Source organism: Ammospiza nelsoni, chromosome Z (assembly GCF_027579445.1).
Source record: "Ammospiza nelsoni isolate bAmmNel1 chromosome Z, bAmmNel1.pri, whole genome shotgun sequence".
Classification (NCBI taxonomy): Eukaryota; Metazoa; Chordata; class Aves; order Passeriformes; family Passerellidae; genus Ammospiza; species Ammospiza nelsoni.
Window position 1 is genome coordinate 24,174,824 of NC_080669.1, and position 18,091 is coordinate 24,192,914.

Here is an 18,091-nt window from a genome sequence, read left to right on the forward strand (position 1 = left end):
TTGGGAAATCAGCTATCGGGTGGCAGCGCCTAGCTGATTCAGTCGGCAAGGCCCCTGGGAATTCTGGAGTGCTGCAAGAAGCAGGCACTTGGAACGGCTGGAAGAAAAAGCATCCAGATCCAACTACTCATCTGCAGCGAGAGTGCAGGTGAGCCTGTGGGGAATTACCATAGGACAAGGAATGTTTGTGGAATAGGGGGGCATATATGGATGTTTTAAGGCACTTTCAATTGAGCATGGCAAACAATTGCCAAAGAGGGAAGAGGATAATGAAGTGGATCTTCCACAGTTTTCCCGATGGTATGACTTCAGTGACCGTTGCTGTTGATTTTTGGGATTCTGTGAGCATTAAACTTTATAATCTAGCTACTAGGAGAGACCCTGAAGCACCCCATATGCTGCCTGAGTTTCACCTTATTTTGGAAACCTTTAGTTAAGTTTAATGGCTCTGGTACTTCTGTTACCCCAATCCCACCCAAGGCAGCGCAGTTCTCTCTGCTCCTTGCCCTTTGGCCCCTGTGAGTAGGTTACAAGATGGAACCCGCCAAGAGGTGCGGATGAGATGCCATCCTTGTCTCCTCCTCCTCCAGCCCAAGATGGTGGTGGCCAAAACATCTTGGTCCCTCCCCTTCCCGTTGCTCCACCTCTTCCTCTCTCCTCCTCTTCTTCCAGCCAGCATTTTCCTGCATCCCCCAAGCCACCATCTTGCCCCAGGGCCCCTGCCATTACTCTGCCCTCTCCATGGGCCACACCCCCTCTGTGGAATCAGAAACCAGAACTGGAACCTTGGCTCTGGAAGCCACCATCTTGTCACACAGCCTACCACTCTCCTCCACTACGGCTAAACATCACTGCCATAGCCTTTCTAAGAATAAAGCTACTTTTATTTTAAGTTATTTTTCCTTGGAAGAAGACCTGGACCCTCCTGGATCTGAGGAACTTCCACCACATCCCCCAGGTTCTTTTCCCACCATTGGGAAAAGATACAAAAAGCTGTGATTAAAGAAAGGAATGTAGAAGTGGCAGCAGTTTATTGTGGCACTGGGACAGTATGAAGCAAATCCACAATGGGAGCCACTGACTTAAGCGGAAAAAAAGGAACTACAGAAAGCATCTAAGGACTATGGGAGGGAATCACCATTTTTTAATAACTTATTTCATGCAACCGTCACAGCTGATGTTTAACCCCTTATGAATCAAGTATTTAATGACAATGCTGGTATCACCAATACAGTATACCTTATGGGAGTGAGGACTGAAAAGGCTATTAAATCAATTGTTGGTGGACTCCCTGGGTAATCAAGCTTTGGCAGCACTGACTACAGATCATCTTGCCAGTGAAGAAGCACACAAATAACCTGAGGATCAGCCAGCAAACCTCCTGAGGCAAGCCTTAGATGACATTAAAAATGCAGCAAGAAAGGCACTTACGCAAGTGCCCAATGGCAATATGCCTACACTAGACTTTGCAGAAATAAAGCAAGGGCCTAATGAGCCCTACATTGATCACCAAAGGCAAGCCCTAGAGAGACAAGTTACACATAAAAGGGCAAGAGATTAATTGGTAAAGAAATTGGCTGTATCTAAGGCAAATTCAGTGTAAAAAAGTATCACGTGCCCTTTCACCAGAGCCTGAACAATGCAAATGGTCAAGGGTTGTAATCACCTTGGGACATCAGAGCACTCTGTAGCTCTTCATGTACAAGCTGTAGGCCAAGGGCTTGCTGAAGCGTTAACAGCAATCCGAGCCATTCCAAAAGGGCTGCAGCACAAGGTCCTGGCCCATGTAATGGGTGTGGCAAGCAAGGGAACATTAAAACAGACTGTTATAAATCTAAAGCTCTTAATATATGCTCCAGATGTAAGAGAAGTAGTCATCACCCTAGCCAATGCTAGTCAAAATATGTTGTTGACAGCAAGCCACCACCAGGAAACCTCAAGGGGAGCACAGGGTGGCCCGTGCAAAAATGCCCCAGCTGCCTATGCCCACAACCACCAGAGGCCCAGCAGCCCAGAGCTTCAGTACCTTATCTCAGAGCTAGCAGCAGCCTTGGAACCTTAGGAGCTAGAGCTCCTTGGTTCAGTTAGAATGGAGTATTGTGTAAAGTTTAATTATTCAAGCTGGAGTTTAACAAAAGATCAGTCAGCTCTGTGAGATGTTTCCCCTTACCACCCTGTCTATAATAATGAAAACCTTTGATGCAATAATGCATCACCTACACCTTCATGATCCAGCAACAGACCCCTGCAGTTGCCTCTAGGAATATTAGGAATGTTTTTCATTTATGGGGATAGGGCCTGGCCTGCCCTTACGTCACACATTAAAGATGGACCATGTAGCCTGGGTGGACTTACTCTACTAACACCCAACACCACACTAAATCACAATAGAGAAACTCAAGAAAAAAGATTCATCCATAATTTGAATCAGAATGTAAAGATGAGGTTATTTATTGGAACAAAGAAAAAAAAAAAAGAGTTGCAGCATCCATATTGACATCTTGGGTTAATGCAGCAAAAGCACTAAAACAATTGGATAGTTCGGGGTGTTGGCTTAGTAAGCGAACCAATGCTACATCTCTTGCACTAAGTGGTCTGTTAACAGATATCAGTAGTGTTAGGCATGCCACTCTATTTAACAGGGTTGCTTTCTACTATGAAAGGGGACTTTCTGCTGCTGGCATAAGGGCATGGTTGCCAAGACTTTGAAGGACTATGCTGCATGAATCTGTCTGATCATAGTGAGTTGATACACTGGAACATCCATTAAAGGAAGGAGTCAAGAAACTACAAGTGGAAAATGTTATAAACTGGTTAAACAGACTGTTTAAAGGTTGTGGCTTATCAGATTGGTTGTTATCCCTGGTTAAGACACAATTGTTAGTTCTTGCAATAGTTGTTGTGTTGATGTTATTACCACATTTAGTGAGTCGTTTACAGAAGATTTTGCAAAAATCTTTGTAAGAAATTTTTATTAAATTCCCAACAGAAAGGGGGAGATGTGGAAGTTGGACTGGCAGGGACGGACCGTGAATTTGCTTAGGCTGACTATGCAGAAGGTATCAACCTAAAAACCATGGGACACAAAGTGCTGAAGAGAGAGAATGTCTAGACACAGTATGGAAAGTTGTGTGGGTGCCATCAAGATCAATACTGTTGTTGAGTTAAAGAGCCTGCCAGTTTAGGCATGACATAATATTATAGGTTGATTAAATATACAGATGAATAAGCTAAGGTAAAGTGTGTTATTTAAGTAGCTTGTTAAGGGGGTTTGCATAGAGGATTGTGGGATTGTTATGTTAATAAAGACTATGTTATAGTTTCATATAAGGTAACATTGTTAGTGATTGGTAAGCTATGCTTCCATATAAGGTTGTAAAATTGTTGATTAGTTGGATAGGACACAGAAGAACTATAGTCAAGGGTATATATTAGCATGTCTTCTGCATTATCTTGTCTTCTGCGGTTGCCCTTCCTAAATGCAATTATGTCTGATGCTCTAATAAATGAGCTTCTAATCAACCCTCAGTCGTTCCTGCCTCTTTCATTGCTGACAACAGTTGGTGTCCCCACAGACAGGCAATGTAAAGGGTTAATTGTCATGCCACGGCCGGAACAGGGTCAGCAGGAGCCAGAATTTCATGATCAGTCAGCCCTTAGTGGCTCCCGGCTTCCTACTGCATCCCAAGTAGCTCTGAAGACTGTGTCTGAATGTGCAGCAATGTAATCAGATGCTCAAGTGCTCAGATAGGAAGAATGCTGTGACAAGGTATAACCACAGCAAAGTCATGTGGGGAAACAATTCTCAAATTAAGATCAGATACAAGAATCTTCTACCAAGGGTCCCAGTATTGAAAAAGCCAAACTGGCCAGGGTCGTGGCTAGGAAGTAGTGACGGCTGAACAGTGTTTATACTCTTAACCATGGGTCCACACAAAGAGCAGACATAAGGCCAACCTCCTTGTGTTCAAGCAGGGACAAGTTTGTGAGGAATACAGCCTGGACACCACCTTAGTGTACCAAAGCAAGTGCCTGGCACAGTACAAGGGCCAACACTTGCTCCTCTTGTGAGCCAGTACTAAGCTGGTGTTTGTGACACTACTGAAGCCAACAGCAAAGCTGTTTTGGGCTGGAGCACTAATGCCTGCAATATAGGAAACATGCATAACTGTAAAGGAAGAGTTGAGAGGGACTGACTCCATGCTGAAAGTCAGCAGTGGCAGATCATACATAGCTACAAAGCCCAGACACAGCTAGGAAGGAGACCCATGCAGGGTATTGCAACAAAAGAGGCACTACCCAGCAAAGATGATGGAGTGGGAGAACAAGTCTGTAAGACAAACTAGGATGGGAACAGCATGAAAGAGGAAAAATAAACGCCATGGCCCTGGCATGGAGACAAACTAATCTTTCCATACTCCTGAACTTGCACAGAACTTGGAACAAGAGAGAGAGATTGAGAAGGCAGTAAAGTATTTCACAGATTGTGTACACATCATTGTGTATGAACAAAAATGATACTTTTATGATTTGGCAATATGGGCAGGCAGCCTGGGCTGAGCATGAACAGAGAGATTTGGCAGGTAAAATAAGAGAGTCATAAACCAAGAGTCTTTGGAACAAAAGCCCAAAGGAAAAGAGCCCCTTGACAGGCACTCTTGGCTGTTGTATGTGGGTTTTGTTTGGGTTTTTTTTTCATTTTTATTGTTTTCTCTTCACAAGGAGAAGAGAGTTGTTAATTTGGGTTTGTCCGCACTTTGCAGTTACTGAGCATTGTGCCCAGGGAGACAAGAATAAACTGTTCCAGACCTTCACCTGCAATAACATACACAATCAAGGTGTATGTTCTATTCTTACTCAATGGAATGGATCAAAACAGCGACCTAACTAGTAACAATATATAGTTTGGAAGTGGCTTGGGAGTCTGCCTTACCACCAGAAGAATAATTTTGGATGTGAAAGAAAAAGCAAACCCTATGCAGAAACAAACTGAAAACACTGAACTTGCTTTTCTGCTAAGTAAATAATTTCTCTGTCATTCAGCTGTAAGAAAAAAAGCATCTCCCTAGATGACATCCAGAGAGACCTGGACAAATTTTACAAGTGGGTCCATGGGAATCTCATGCAGTTTAACAAGACTAAGTGCATGGTGCTAGATCTGGGCCAGGACCATCCCCAGAAGCAGCATGGCCTGGGCATGAGCAGATGGAGAGCAGCCCTGTGAGAAGGACTTGGGGGTGCTGGTGGGTGAGAGGCTGGACATGAGCCAGCCATGGGCACTCCCAGCCCAGAGAGCCAAACGTGTCCTGGGCCGCATCCAGAGCAGCGTGGGCAGCAGGGCAGGGAGGGGATTCTGCCCCTCTGCTCTGCTCTGGGGAGAGCCCACCTGGAACCTGCATCCAGCTCTGGGCTCCCAGCACCATGGATGTGTTGGAGTAGGTCCAGAGCAGGCCACCAAGATGGATTAGAAGAAAGGAGCACCTCTCCTATAGGAAAAGGCCGAGACAATTGGAATTGTTCAGCCTGGAAAAGGGAAGGCTTTGGAGTGACCTATAATGCACCTTCCAGTATGGGAAGGAAGCCTACAAGAAAGATTTTTTTACAAGGGACAAGGGGGAATGGTTTCAGAGTGAAAGAGAGTGGGTTCAGATTAGATATTAGGAAGAAATGCTTTACTGTGAGAGTGCTAAGGCACTGGCACAGATTGCCCAGAGAAGCCGGGGATGCCCCATCCCTGGAAGTGTTTCAGACCAAGTTGGATGGGGCTCTGAGCAACCTGGTCTTAGTGAAGGATGTCCCTGCCCATAGTGGAGGGGACGGAACTAAGTGATCTTTGAGGTCCCTTCCAAGTCAGACCATTCTGTGATTCTATATTTCTTGTACAGTGTTAGACTATTCCTTGTGGGTTTTGTTCCACTTTCCCCAACAGAAATTTCTAAGTTACATCTGTGTGTTTGCACAGAAGTGGCCCAATACTGGGGTTGTCCAAACAGCAGCACACTAAAGAAAGTATTTTCCAAAGAGCCTACTTCAAACCCTTTGTTTGGTTTCTGTTAAACACGTAATTAACTCTACTGTCTGAACAAACTGACAAGAAAGCTCTGAAATCAAAGATTTACACAGTTGCCAACCATGAAAGTTCACAAGTCAGTTTCTGAAACAGCCATGAAATTGGCTGAGAAGCAATTTCAACACTCATCTGCCTCTGGTTTTCCTTTTCCTTGAGCTGCCTGTATTGGAAATCTAGTAGTGGGCAGCAGTGGAGGTATGAATTTGCAGTGTAGTAGCTGCTCCAGACCTGCTCCCTCAAGGGATAGTGTGCTCCTTCCCTGGGAAGTGAGCAGGGAGGGAAGGAGGTGCAGCTTTCATGATGCAAATGCACACCTCCACTCACCATGGGGCAACCGAGGGGTATGATTTTCCCAACTAGAGGCTAGATTCTTCTGCAAATTTTGTCTCTCTGGCCTTCTCAGAGGGCCATTCTGGATGTTGTTGTGTCCCTTGCCCATGCAGCTTCTTGGATCACTTGGTATTTATCCTATCTGCTAAACAACACAAAACCACCTGCTCTTTGAAGAAAGCTGTGAAGGCCTAAGAGTCAATATTTACATGAGTTTAGCAGGGATATCATTTGCAGTCAATATATCTCAGTCTCCCTACTACTTTCTTACAAGGCAGTGGATAAAAATGCCCTTGCCTCAACTTCTATCAAGATAAACTATAGAGGCAATGCCAGCAAAAGAAAAACATGGGCAATAATGCTTATAACTCCTCAGCCAGATAAGAGCTGGAAAAGGAGGGACTTCCCAGCCTATTCCCAGGTTAGCTGGAAGGAAACAGCAACAGCATAAGGATTCAAAGCACTGTGTTAAGCAAAAGATGAGATGCAAATGAGGTTGCCCAGCTCCAGACAATGGAAAAGAGAAGTGCAGAAGGCCTTCCCGCAGTTAAGGACTGCTCAAGTCAACAGCCTGGGCTGTTGTGCACCATGGTCCCCACACCAATGCTGTCTGAGGTAGCAGCTCTTCAGACATTTGTCCTGAGCTGCTGCCCCTGCCCTTGCTGTGCTGCACTCACCTTCTGCTCTTTCCCTTCCAAACCATGCATCAGTGACAGCACAGGCTTCAGGATGCAGGGGAGGAAGGTCAGGCATCAAACTCCCCAGCCCTAAAGGTCCTCCCATCTTGTGCTACTAGGGCATATTGCAAAATGCAAGTCTTGATTATTCCTAAGCAAATGCCACTCAACTCCCCAAACTAGCACCACCCTGCAGCAAAGGTACCCCACATCAGAGAGCAGTGTTATGCCTGTGATCTCATTGGGCAGAGACAACAACAGACACCACAGCTTGGTGTATTTGGTTCAGAGAGGAGCACCTCATCCAACACATGGACAACACAGAGGTCATTCTCCTGCATGAAGAGCAGTGCTGAACTCCAACAGGTTTGCAAACACAAAGGCATTTGCACCAGGGCCTATACTAGTCTGTGCTGTGCTGACCCTCACCTGGTAACAAAGGAAAGGAAAAAAACCCCAAAAAACAAAAAATACTTTTCTCATTGCAAATAATTGGCCCCTGTTTCTGAGGGCATCAAAATATTCACTGTGATGCTTTCCAACCAGCAATTACTTCTCAGCACTACTCACAGCACACCCCTGCTTTCCCCAAGTAATCACTTCTTTCTTTTAAACTTGCTATTACTAAAACAAGTTTGGAGACTGAGCCCCAGCCTGTCCTGAGCTCCTGCAGGTCAGCCCAGTCAGAGTTAGAGAGCACACATCCAAAGGTCTGGTGTCTCTGAGAGTAGAACATGGCCAAAGAAGATAGCAGGTTGCCCAAGGAAGAGAGTAGGCCAGGCCTGGATGAATTCAGCTCTGGCCTGATCCTCCTGAGGACACAGGCAAAGGCACGGGCTGCAGGGAGCAGACACAAGTCTCTGGGTAGAAAGCACTTGCCCCGCACCCCAGCCCATGCTGTTTCTGCTGCGATATCCAGCTCCGGAGCTAGCCTGGCACCCTGCACACCACTCCACCTCACCTGGGAGAAGTTCAGCCCATTGAGTGGGTGGCACTGCTCTTCTACTTTCTCCACAGCGCCCGTTTGCTTCCTCAGCCGCTCCGCTTCCTGGGCCAGGAACAGATCCAGGACAGGCACGCCTCGTGACTTGATGTCTACCTCTGTCAGGGAGTTCACCATCAGCATCACCCACACTGGCCTCTTCTGCTCCCAGTTGCCAGCAATGGCATTGAAGAGGTAGTCTGCATAGAGCCCTTTGCCCCTTTGGTCGGGTGTCATCCAGGACGGCATCATGAGCTTGACATACTCCAGGTGCCGCTTCAGCCGGTGGTAGAGGTCTCGGGGCAGCACATCTTGGAGGTTCTTCCCCTGTGGCAGGAGTTGGCAGCTGGTGAGAGCTGAGATGGTGTAGGGGTCAGTGAGATCCAGCTCAAAGTACACAATGTGGCTCTGCTGGAAGGCTTTCTTGGAGTTCTCTGGGATAAAATCCCAGACACGCGTGTATGGGACATGGATGGTGCCAAAGAAATAAGATGGGGGATCTCTCTTGATTGTCCACAGGAAGGAGTTCAGCTCATTTTGCTGGGAGAGAGGGAGACACAGCTGAGTAAGTACACAGGTTTACGCCAGGCCACTGCAGCATAGGGCTTAAGGAAAACATGGTACCAAGCCAGCAGGTCACTTGGCTCAGCAGCTGGCCAGCATGGACTTTTCCTAAAGTGACTTTGCTCACATAAAGTCCTCTTTGACCATTGTTTTTCTCAGGTCCTGAGGTAAAAATTCCATTTTCATGAAATAAAAACATAAGAATATTGGCCTGGGCTTTCTCTTCCTGAAGGGTAACACTGCGTCTTCTCAACAGTAGGATCACCTGATACATCATCTGGGTATCTACCAAAAGCAGCAGCAGAGCACAGCCCTAGCACACCATGATTCAGGCACGACACTTACCCAACTTGTGCCTTTCATCAAGTCAAAAATTAGCACCACTTGCTGTAGCAAAGCAGGATAGCAGGATTTCTATCACTTTCACCTCTCACTTCAGCACAGCAAGGCACCTTTCATCAAACAAACTGCTGTGATGATTAGTCAGAAGGTGGTGCAGCATCATGGGTGAACTTCCCATTTGACTGTGCTGGTTTTGATTGGGGTGGAGTTCATTTTCTTCACAGTGGCTGGTATGGGGCTGAGTTTTGGATTTGTGCTGAAAACAGTGCTGATATTATAGAGATGTTTTTGTTAGTGCTGAGCAGTGCTTGCACAGAGCCAAGACCTTTTCTCCCTGTCTCATGACTGTGAGCATGCATGCTGAGAGTGCACAAGATATTGGGAGGAGATATAGCCAGGACAGCTGACCCTAACTGACCAAAGCAATATTCCATACCATATGGCATCACACTCAGCACAAAAAGCCAGGGAGGTGGGGGAAGAGGAGAGAGGACATTCAGAATGATGGGGTTTGTCTTCTTCAAGTCACTGCTATGTGTGATGGAGCCTGCTTTCCTGGGGATGGCTGAACACCTGCTTGCCCGGGGAAGTGGTGCATGAATGTCTTGTTTTGCTTTGCTTGTGTGCATGACTTTTGCTTTAGCTATTAAGTTGTCATTATCTGAACCAAACAATTCACCCTTCCAGCACTCTCCTGCAACCTCTCTTGCATGGAATGGGAATTTAATGAGTGTGGTGCTTGGTTGACAGCTGGGATTATAACACAACAGCAAGACACCAAGAAAATGAGTAACACAAAACACAGCTGGCAGGCAGACCTGCTGGAACAGGCAGAAATAAAATTTTGCTTATGGCAGACAGACACCCAGTAAAGACCCCTCATGGCCCAGTACTCTTTCTTGAGTAGCAGAGAAGAGCATGAAATACCTTGGAAAATAAATGAAAAAAAAATTCTGCAGGCCAAACTCGGCCCATGATTTCCCACTTGTAAACACAGAGGGATAAAAAAAACCCATCTTTTTTAAAATTAGCTTTTAAAACCTTTTAAAACTCACAGCCATCCGGAAGTCAGAATCAGATTTAAATTTGTTCTGTTGGAAAATACACCTCACAGCATCACCTGAGATACCTCAATACAGGGTTGTGGTGTTCCCATGGAACAGAAGAGCAGATGGGACAAGCATCCTGCTTGAATTTGAATCCTTTCAATGCGCTTTACACCAGCAGCAGGCACACCCTTCATCACTGGTGCCACAGTACTCACTGGAACAATGGATACAAGTGGTGTCTGTCCGCACAGACAGGAAGAGGTAGCCTTTGCATGTCTAAGTAAGAGAACAGGCTTCCAGATGCACTCAAACATCTGGTCAGTCCTGAGCCAGCAGATTACTCTAACCTCAGCACTGGGGCTAAGTGTGCATGTGTGCTGACCTAAGAAGCCTGCCTGACTGCCAAAAGCAGAACAGGCTGCTTGCAGGAATTTACTGGAAGCACATTGCCTATAAACTTCTGACACTAAAGACTCAGGGTCAGAAAGGTTAATCTTAAAGACTGCTTTGCAATGGCTCATCCCAGACAACCTTCTCCAGCAGCTCTGTACATCAGAACTGGGCCACAGATCCAGCAGCACTTCAGCAAAGTGCTACCACCAGTCCTCTTCACCTGCATGGACTATGGAATACAGAATATCCTGAGCTGAAAGGGACACACAGGGATCGTTGAAGTCCAACTCCTGGAGCTGCATGGGAGAGCCCCAAGAACTGCATCATGTGCCCAAGAACACTGTACAAACCAAATATATTCCAAAGGGCTTTTCAGACTGTTCTGCAGCATATCAAGAGTCTGAAAGATACCTCAGAACCTGGCAACCCCATCCTACAACTCCAAATCCTACAGTCCTGGAATGCACACCTGAATTACAGAGCACAAAAACTCTCCTCAAGACCATAGGAAGAAGGGTTAAGAAATAGGAACAGCCCCAGGGGGTACAAAGATATAGCACAATGGGTAAATAAAAATCTAACATAGACCAGAGAAGAATACAGAAGAATGAATATGCAAATTAAAACAAAAGGGGAAATGAGAGAGGATTCTCCCTCAGTGTTGTCAGAAGGGGAAAATGAAAGGGCATGCCACTGGTGAGAAATGAACTGGAAGTAGTGGTCAGGCAGCAAGGAGGAAGGACCAGAAGTGCTGCTTTCCATCTACTGCAAGTATAAAGACAGAGGAGGCACCTGGGACAGGCATGAGGTTAGGAGGTCAGTACTTCTTCTCTTCACACAGGCCTGATTGTGTAGGTGGGAGTGCACAAAACCAGCCACAACTGCAAGGAATCGTACAGAACAAGCAGTCACCAGCCAGCTTTTCAGCTCCTCAATAAATCCAGCAAGAAGGCTCAAGCCCAGATAACTGGAACCAGACTTTAACACAATCATTAGCACTGCTCTGGACTACTGCACACAGCCCAGCTAGAAAGGCTTTTGGCATTATACTCTTTTTTTTTTTTCTTTGCTTATCCCCACAACTTTAATAATCGGATACTGAAAGCAGGGTAATACTGCCTGGTACCAGTTGTACCTCTGAAGAAAAACAGACCATGAGGCACAGAGTACATGAAGTCTTCCTTTAAAGAGCTTGTAGCACTGGCAGAAGGAGAGCAGGTTGAGACACAGCAAAAATTTTCACACAGTTCTCAAGAACCTGACATTACAAAGCAAAGCAGCTGAGCACTCTTGCTGGCACTTGCATATCAAAATGAGTAGTCATGAACTTGAGACATCACCCTAAGCACCACTCAGATCTCCACAGAAAGCCTGGAGCCAGCATGAGAGGACAGAAAACCTCAGTGTCCCACCACTGATGGGAAGCTCCCTGGACCCTGCAGGATCAGTTTCTGGGCACCAGCAGTTGTTGTCATCACCAAGTGATGGTACACAGTGAGCTCCCAAAGCTCACTCTCCCTCTCAAAGGTGGCACTGCAGCTGCTCCAGACATGCTAGTGCCTCACACTCCTTTGGCATCTCCTTTTCCTTCCAAAGTGGAGACTGGGATCCCAGCAGTGCTCTGCCTCTGTGCCAGACCCCTGCAAACAGCCCCCTGTTACTGCTCTGTGCGAGTGGGCAAGGGGCAAAGCCCTCGGTGTGCCTGAGCAGACCTGTCTTCTTCCCCTGCTGTACCTTCAAGCACTCCCACCTCCCTGCAGACCTCGTGGAGCTCTTGCATGTCTCAATGCACCTTCAGAGAGGGAAAAGCAAGGGTATAATCTCACCCCAGCACCACAAAAGGGCAGCTGTTGAACAGTGCTCTACGTAGCCATGAAATAGCACAGGAGCTGTGCCCAGGCTTGCTCAGCATCACACCATACACCATCACCGCAGCACCTCGCCTCCCTGAGAGCATGCAGGAGACAAAAGTGCTACAGCCCAATTTTCATTTGCAGTAAGATCCTTTAACACAGCTGTTTAAAGCAACAAAAAAAGTTGCTTTAAAACAAACAAATTACAGTCAAAGTGATGTCCTGCAGGCTTATGGCAGCTGGGCTGTGCAGCTTGAGGAATTTCAGTTTCAGCAGCGTAACAACAAAAAGGTTCTTGAGTAGCTCAAGATGCTTAGATACATAATTCTGTCTCCACTCTACAATTTACAGGTGGTAGTCAATGCATTACTTGTCACAGGAAAAACCCTGAGCAAGGGGAAAGAGCGGCAGTCTCACAAGAGAACACAGGTCTCCCAACTTGCTGCCTCACAAAGGTCCAAGGAATCATCAGATCAAGGTATTTCTGAATGCTCAGCACTACAGCATGGTGCCTTCTCCTCTGCCTTACTTCCCCAGGTCAAAAAGCATACACAGTCACAGAGAACGCACTGGGACTTGTGGGATCCACTCCCTACCACAAGACTTGGAAAGCCTCCTTCCCAACCAAGGCTGCACAGGGGACGAACTCCACTGTCCACTGAGGTGCAATGGGGACACACAGGGACAGACAACACTTCCCCAACATGACAGGACAACAGTGTCAGTCACTACAAAAATTCTGCAAATGCATGGGTAGTTCCTTGGGAGCTGAGGTTCCTTCTTTTTGATTAAAAAACCCCAAGCCTCAGATTTTATTCATTTTAACTAGCACCAACAGCTTGCTTATTTAGAGAGCCATTATAGGATGCAACCTGTAGTCTTCAAATACACAAATACTACTGCATTTGTCAGATACCACACATCACTTCAAGCGAGGCAGCAATGATTCTTCTGGAAGAGAAATGCCAACGAAAATCAGAGAAAGTGTCTTTTTTTTTTCTCCCCTCACAGAAACTGTCTCAAATTGGGCTGAATTATATACTAACAAAAGTAAAAATGGCAAATATCCAGAAAACAATCCAGAAAAACATCAGGAAGAACAAAGAATTTATCTAGTGACAGCCCTCCAAACATCTAGAAAAGCATGAGAGTATAAAAAACTAAACAGAAAAGCATAGACAGAAGGCTGTCTATGCAGGGAATGAAGACTCAGAGGGAAAGGAAAACAGTCTAGAGACTGAAGAATTGGATGAGAACTCCAGACATGGACAACCTGCACTTGGTCTGCTTCCTTCTACATGAACTGCTTCCTTCCATCTTCTATCTCATCTATGTAGACAATGCATTTCAAAGCACAAAGTGTATATACCTCTCTGTGCAGGTTGGTGCCCTCTGTGGCTTCACTGTCTTTCAGGACCCCTAATATTCACCACGTGACTTCACAACCACACCTTCCAAACCTCAGCCTAGAACTGGCCTGTTTCTCAATCCACAATGTTCTCGTGCTAGCTTCAGAAGCCAAAGCACATGGCATGCAATACTTCACCCAGGCAGGCAGCCCTATAACCCTACCTATTATGGCTTTCTCCCTCTCTCTTATCTATCCTGGCATCCTATCTTGTCATGTTCCTTCATCCCTAATAGGGGCAAAGATTTTACTCACCACATTACATGCCTATGCAACTATGGTAATGCACACAAAAATGTTAGCGCATTTTTAATAGTACTGATATTGAGCTTTTGCCCACCTGCATTACTGACACTCTCAAACTCAGCTTAAGACTGAAAGTAGAACTCACTTGAGGAATAAACACTGCACTGGGTACAGCTACTAATAGAACACATCCAAAGTCCCAGGAATGAAAAATAAAGTTTTTAACTAAAAAGCCACAGGTTAAGAACAGACATATGACTTGCTCTGCTGAAGGGCATGTATGGGGAAAAGCAGCCATATAAATTAATTGGCCCTCCGTCAGGAACAACACATCATAAAATGCTAACCAACTACAACTATTCCACAATTAATCTCTGATTTCTGGCTTTGATTTTTCCAATACACTCCAATGCTAAGCAAAAATAAAGCAGTACCAGACCACATTACTTAGTATTTGGATACAACCCAAAAGGATTCCAGCACACTTTATTTTAAATTAATTGTTTTCAATGTCTTTCTTTCAATTTTTTTTTTTTGAGGGGGGGGAGGATGATTAGGTTTGTAGCTCTAACTGTAATTTTGAGTAATGATGAGAAAGCCTTCTGAAATACTGTAGGTTCGTTCCTTAAAATAGAAGTTATTCAGGCAACAACGCACATACTCCTCTTAAGGCAGAGACTGAGGCAACCTAACAAAAAGAACAAAGTTAGACCTGTCTAAAAGAGGTGAGAAAAGGAATCCTATAAAGAGCTAAAGTAAATTAAAAACTCATCCGTGGTGATGCAGGAACAAGACAGTATATTTCCCCTAAGGAGTTCATGTAAATATTCATAAGGATAAACTCAACAGTTTTGTGATTAAGGCAGACACTGCCATTCCTAGACAGTGTGGTTATTACCACTGTCCTAAATGACCCTCGGAAACGGCCTGCCGATTCTAGAACTACAGGTGGTCTCACATTTTAATGACAGAGTAATCAGCAGATAATTACCTACCATTAACACATTTCACTTCCAGTCTTGCTAGCAACTGGCAGAAGTCCAGTCAATTGTTTCTGAAAAAAAACTTCCTGCATGTCCCACCAATCTGTGAAGTTATCCATTTCCACAAGTATGACTTCTGCTCAGGAGCTATCCTCTTTGTACTTGCTCTCACTGGCTCCTTGCAGTAGTTTCATACCGGCCCACATCTTTTACACCTCATGCCCTCAAGGAGAAGGGGGTACCACTCCAAAGGGTTGACCTGGCTTTATGGCAGTGTCACAGCCAGCCACCTACAAATCCAGCTGACAGACTGGTTCCAAGCAAATTGAAAAGATACCATCCCACAAGGTAGGGCCAGGCTCAGTTTAACTCAAGCTCAGGCAGACACCTCCAGCGAAGCACATGTAGCTTGGCATACGGCTGATTCCATAATGCCCTAAATCCCAGGAGAAGACATTCTGGGGAACCAGCATGCCCACAGAGGCAGGAAGGCCCCCAGGAACAAGGACTACATGTAGGTGCAGGACTAGGTGACAGAGGGGAGTAAAGTCACAGAGCAGACCTTCTTCAGTTGCAGATTTTCTCATGCCTACCCTGCAGTGAGCCTGCTGCGGCCTTGGCACCTCCCCAGCACAGCAGCAGGTCTGCACCTACTTCTAAGGGCTTCCAGTTTCCTTAACACCTGCCTGGGAGGGAAGGTGAAGTGGCCGTACACATATCCCACAATCACATCAGGTCCAAGGAGATGCCAACAGACAGCACAGATGGCCTGTTAACACAAAGTAAATTCAAGAAGGCTTTTCCTACAAGATTTTTGGTAATTTTGTATCAGAAGCTTCAAGCTTCAATAAGAATGATTTTTTCTGATCTTTCATGGAAATGACAGACATCGCCTGCACCAGCTTCAGAGCAGCTGTAACATCAGCCCTAACTTGCAGCAGGGATCCTCTGCTGTGCTAACTACCCACTGGAGCTAAATCAGCACATGCTGCTCGTGGCTACTGCAGTCAAGCTGCTAACTTTAGGAGACAAGCAAAACCTAACATAACGTGTGACCGCGTTTTCACGCCAAATGGCCATTTGCTGGTCCGAACCTGTTCCAGCACGCTCGGCGTTCTGAAGCGGGACTAGGAGGTAACCCTGCGCGGGATGGTGTTAGCAAGTCACTCTCGGCCAGTCTGTCTTCTGGCGAGCAGCGCAGCTCGCCCTACTCGCTGCAGGCTAAAGATCTTGCTGGGGCTCACCCCCGGCTCCTCCTCCCCCATGCTCGCTCCCAGCCCCGTGTCCCGCAGTCCCGCCAAGCCGCGGAGCCGCTGCCCAGCGCCTGCCGCCCGAGCTGGGCGCAGCGCGCCCGCCTGGCAGAGGGGGCTCAGCCGCGGCCGGGGGCCCCGCACGCCGCCCCGTCCCGTCAATGCCGCCCGCAGCCCGAGGGGAGCAGACCCGCGTCCCCCGCGCTGCCGGGGCGGGCCGGGGCCGGGGCCGGACGGACGGCAGCGCCGCCGGGCAGGAGGGCATCCCAGGGCAGGAGGGCACCGCGGGCGGCGCTTACCTTTCTGCGGAGCGGGCAGGCGGCGGCGCGGCCGTGCGGGGCTGTGGCCAGCAGGAGGAGGGAGCCCTGCAGCAGCAGCGGGCGGCACAGCCCGCCGGGGCGCACCATCCCCGCGCTGCGCGCAGCCTGCGGACCGAGTCCCCCTGCGGTTCCTGTTTTGTCCCCCCACCTTTCCGTGCTTCCACACCTCCTGTTTTATTTATTTCTTTTCTTTCTTTCTTTTCTTTTTCTTTTCTTTTCGGACGTCTTTTGCCCCCCCCCCCCCCCTCCTTTTTTTTTCTTCCTCCTCCCTGATAGTTTTCGGTTTTGGCCGTCCGATTCAATCCCAGAGCTCTCGCAGGACCACCCCCGTCCCCCGGCCAAGCCCTCCAGCCTCTGCCCCCTCCTCTTAAAAGGTCCCTGCGGGGCGGGGGGAGGAAGGGGAGGGCGCGGGGCCCGTGGCAGCGGAGGCGGGCGGGGGGGCGGCAGCGGGGGCGTCCCGCAGCCTCCGGCCGGGCCGTGCCACGCCGGGACCTCGGCGGGCCCCGTCCCGCAGCCCCGCGGCTCTGTCCGCCCTGGGCCGGCCCGCCCGTGTCCCTGCCCTTCCCACCGCGCTCCTAAGGAGAATGTAAAATGGAATATTGTGATTCTTCACAAGCTTCTGTATTGCCCGTTGGCTTGAACTATTTTGACTCATTCTTGTTTCATGGGCGGCCATTCCAAAGTTGTGCGTCCGGTGTGCTCTGCATAAGCAGTGTTCACAGCATCACCAGAATATTCTGAATATATATATATATATATATATATATATATATATATATATATATATATATATATGTAATATTCAGAACATTCCAATTTTTCCGTGAATGGCCCATACAGGGATCGAGCCTGTGACCTTGGTATTTTTAGTACCGTAGTCCAAGTGTGATCCTTACATGATCAAAAATGCGCTGAAGAATTTATCAGTCTCTAATAGTGAAATTCAGCTGTCCCAGCCAAGGAGGCTAGTGTTTAAATCTTCAAAAAGCACACTTTGCTGCTAATACAGTCTTAAAAATATTGAGAAAAGCCAGAAATGCACCAGATTTTAATCCAGTGCAAATTAAAAGAATGAGCTTTCGTAGCACTCAAAATATTCAGTAGACTCCTGATAATTTTATTCCAGCATGTGTAATAATTAATATATAGCAAAACTGTTACCACTTTTAAGGCTTAAACTGGGTAAACCTTTAAAGTTAAAATCCTAACAATCTGTGGCTCACTAAGGTGTGTGGCATTATTGTATGGAGCAATCCTTCTTGCTCATTCTTACTTGTTTAATTAAATGCTTCCCAACAACAAAGCCAAAATCTATTGAAGCCTTAAATAACAAGACAATAGAGGACAAATGAAAGGTAAAAGGCATGTCAGTCTATGAAGTAGTATATTTTTGTTTAAGTAGAAGAATAAGGTATTACTTTTATGCAGCTCATTCTCTATGATGAATTTTTGTATATTTTGTCAGCATAATTATATATAATTATATTAATTATATATAATTGTAATATATATTATAGTATAATTTTATTAGTAATATAATACTAATTATATTAGTAATATATGCTATTATATTTGCAATATATATAATATTAATATATTAGTCATATATACTATCCAGTAATTT

At 46.4% G+C, this 18,091-nt stretch overlaps 1 protein-coding gene across 1 annotated transcript in view; it reads right to left on the bottom strand.

Annotated features, from left to right (window-relative positions):
* TRABD2A (TraB domain containing 2A) overlaps positions 1-16,554 on the bottom strand; it is an 81,917-nt gene extending 65,363 nt beyond the window's left edge. The window contains exons 1-2 of the mRNA XM_059492758.1: positions 16,447-16,554; positions 8,039-8,599 (exon numbers count right to left, since the gene is read on the bottom strand). Of these exons, the coding sequence (XP_059348741.1) occupies positions 8,039-8,599; positions 16,447-16,554 (669 nt within the window). The remainder of the gene's footprint in view (positions 1-8,038; positions 8,600-16,446) is intronic.
* Positions 16,555-18,091: the final 1,537 nt, after the last annotated feature.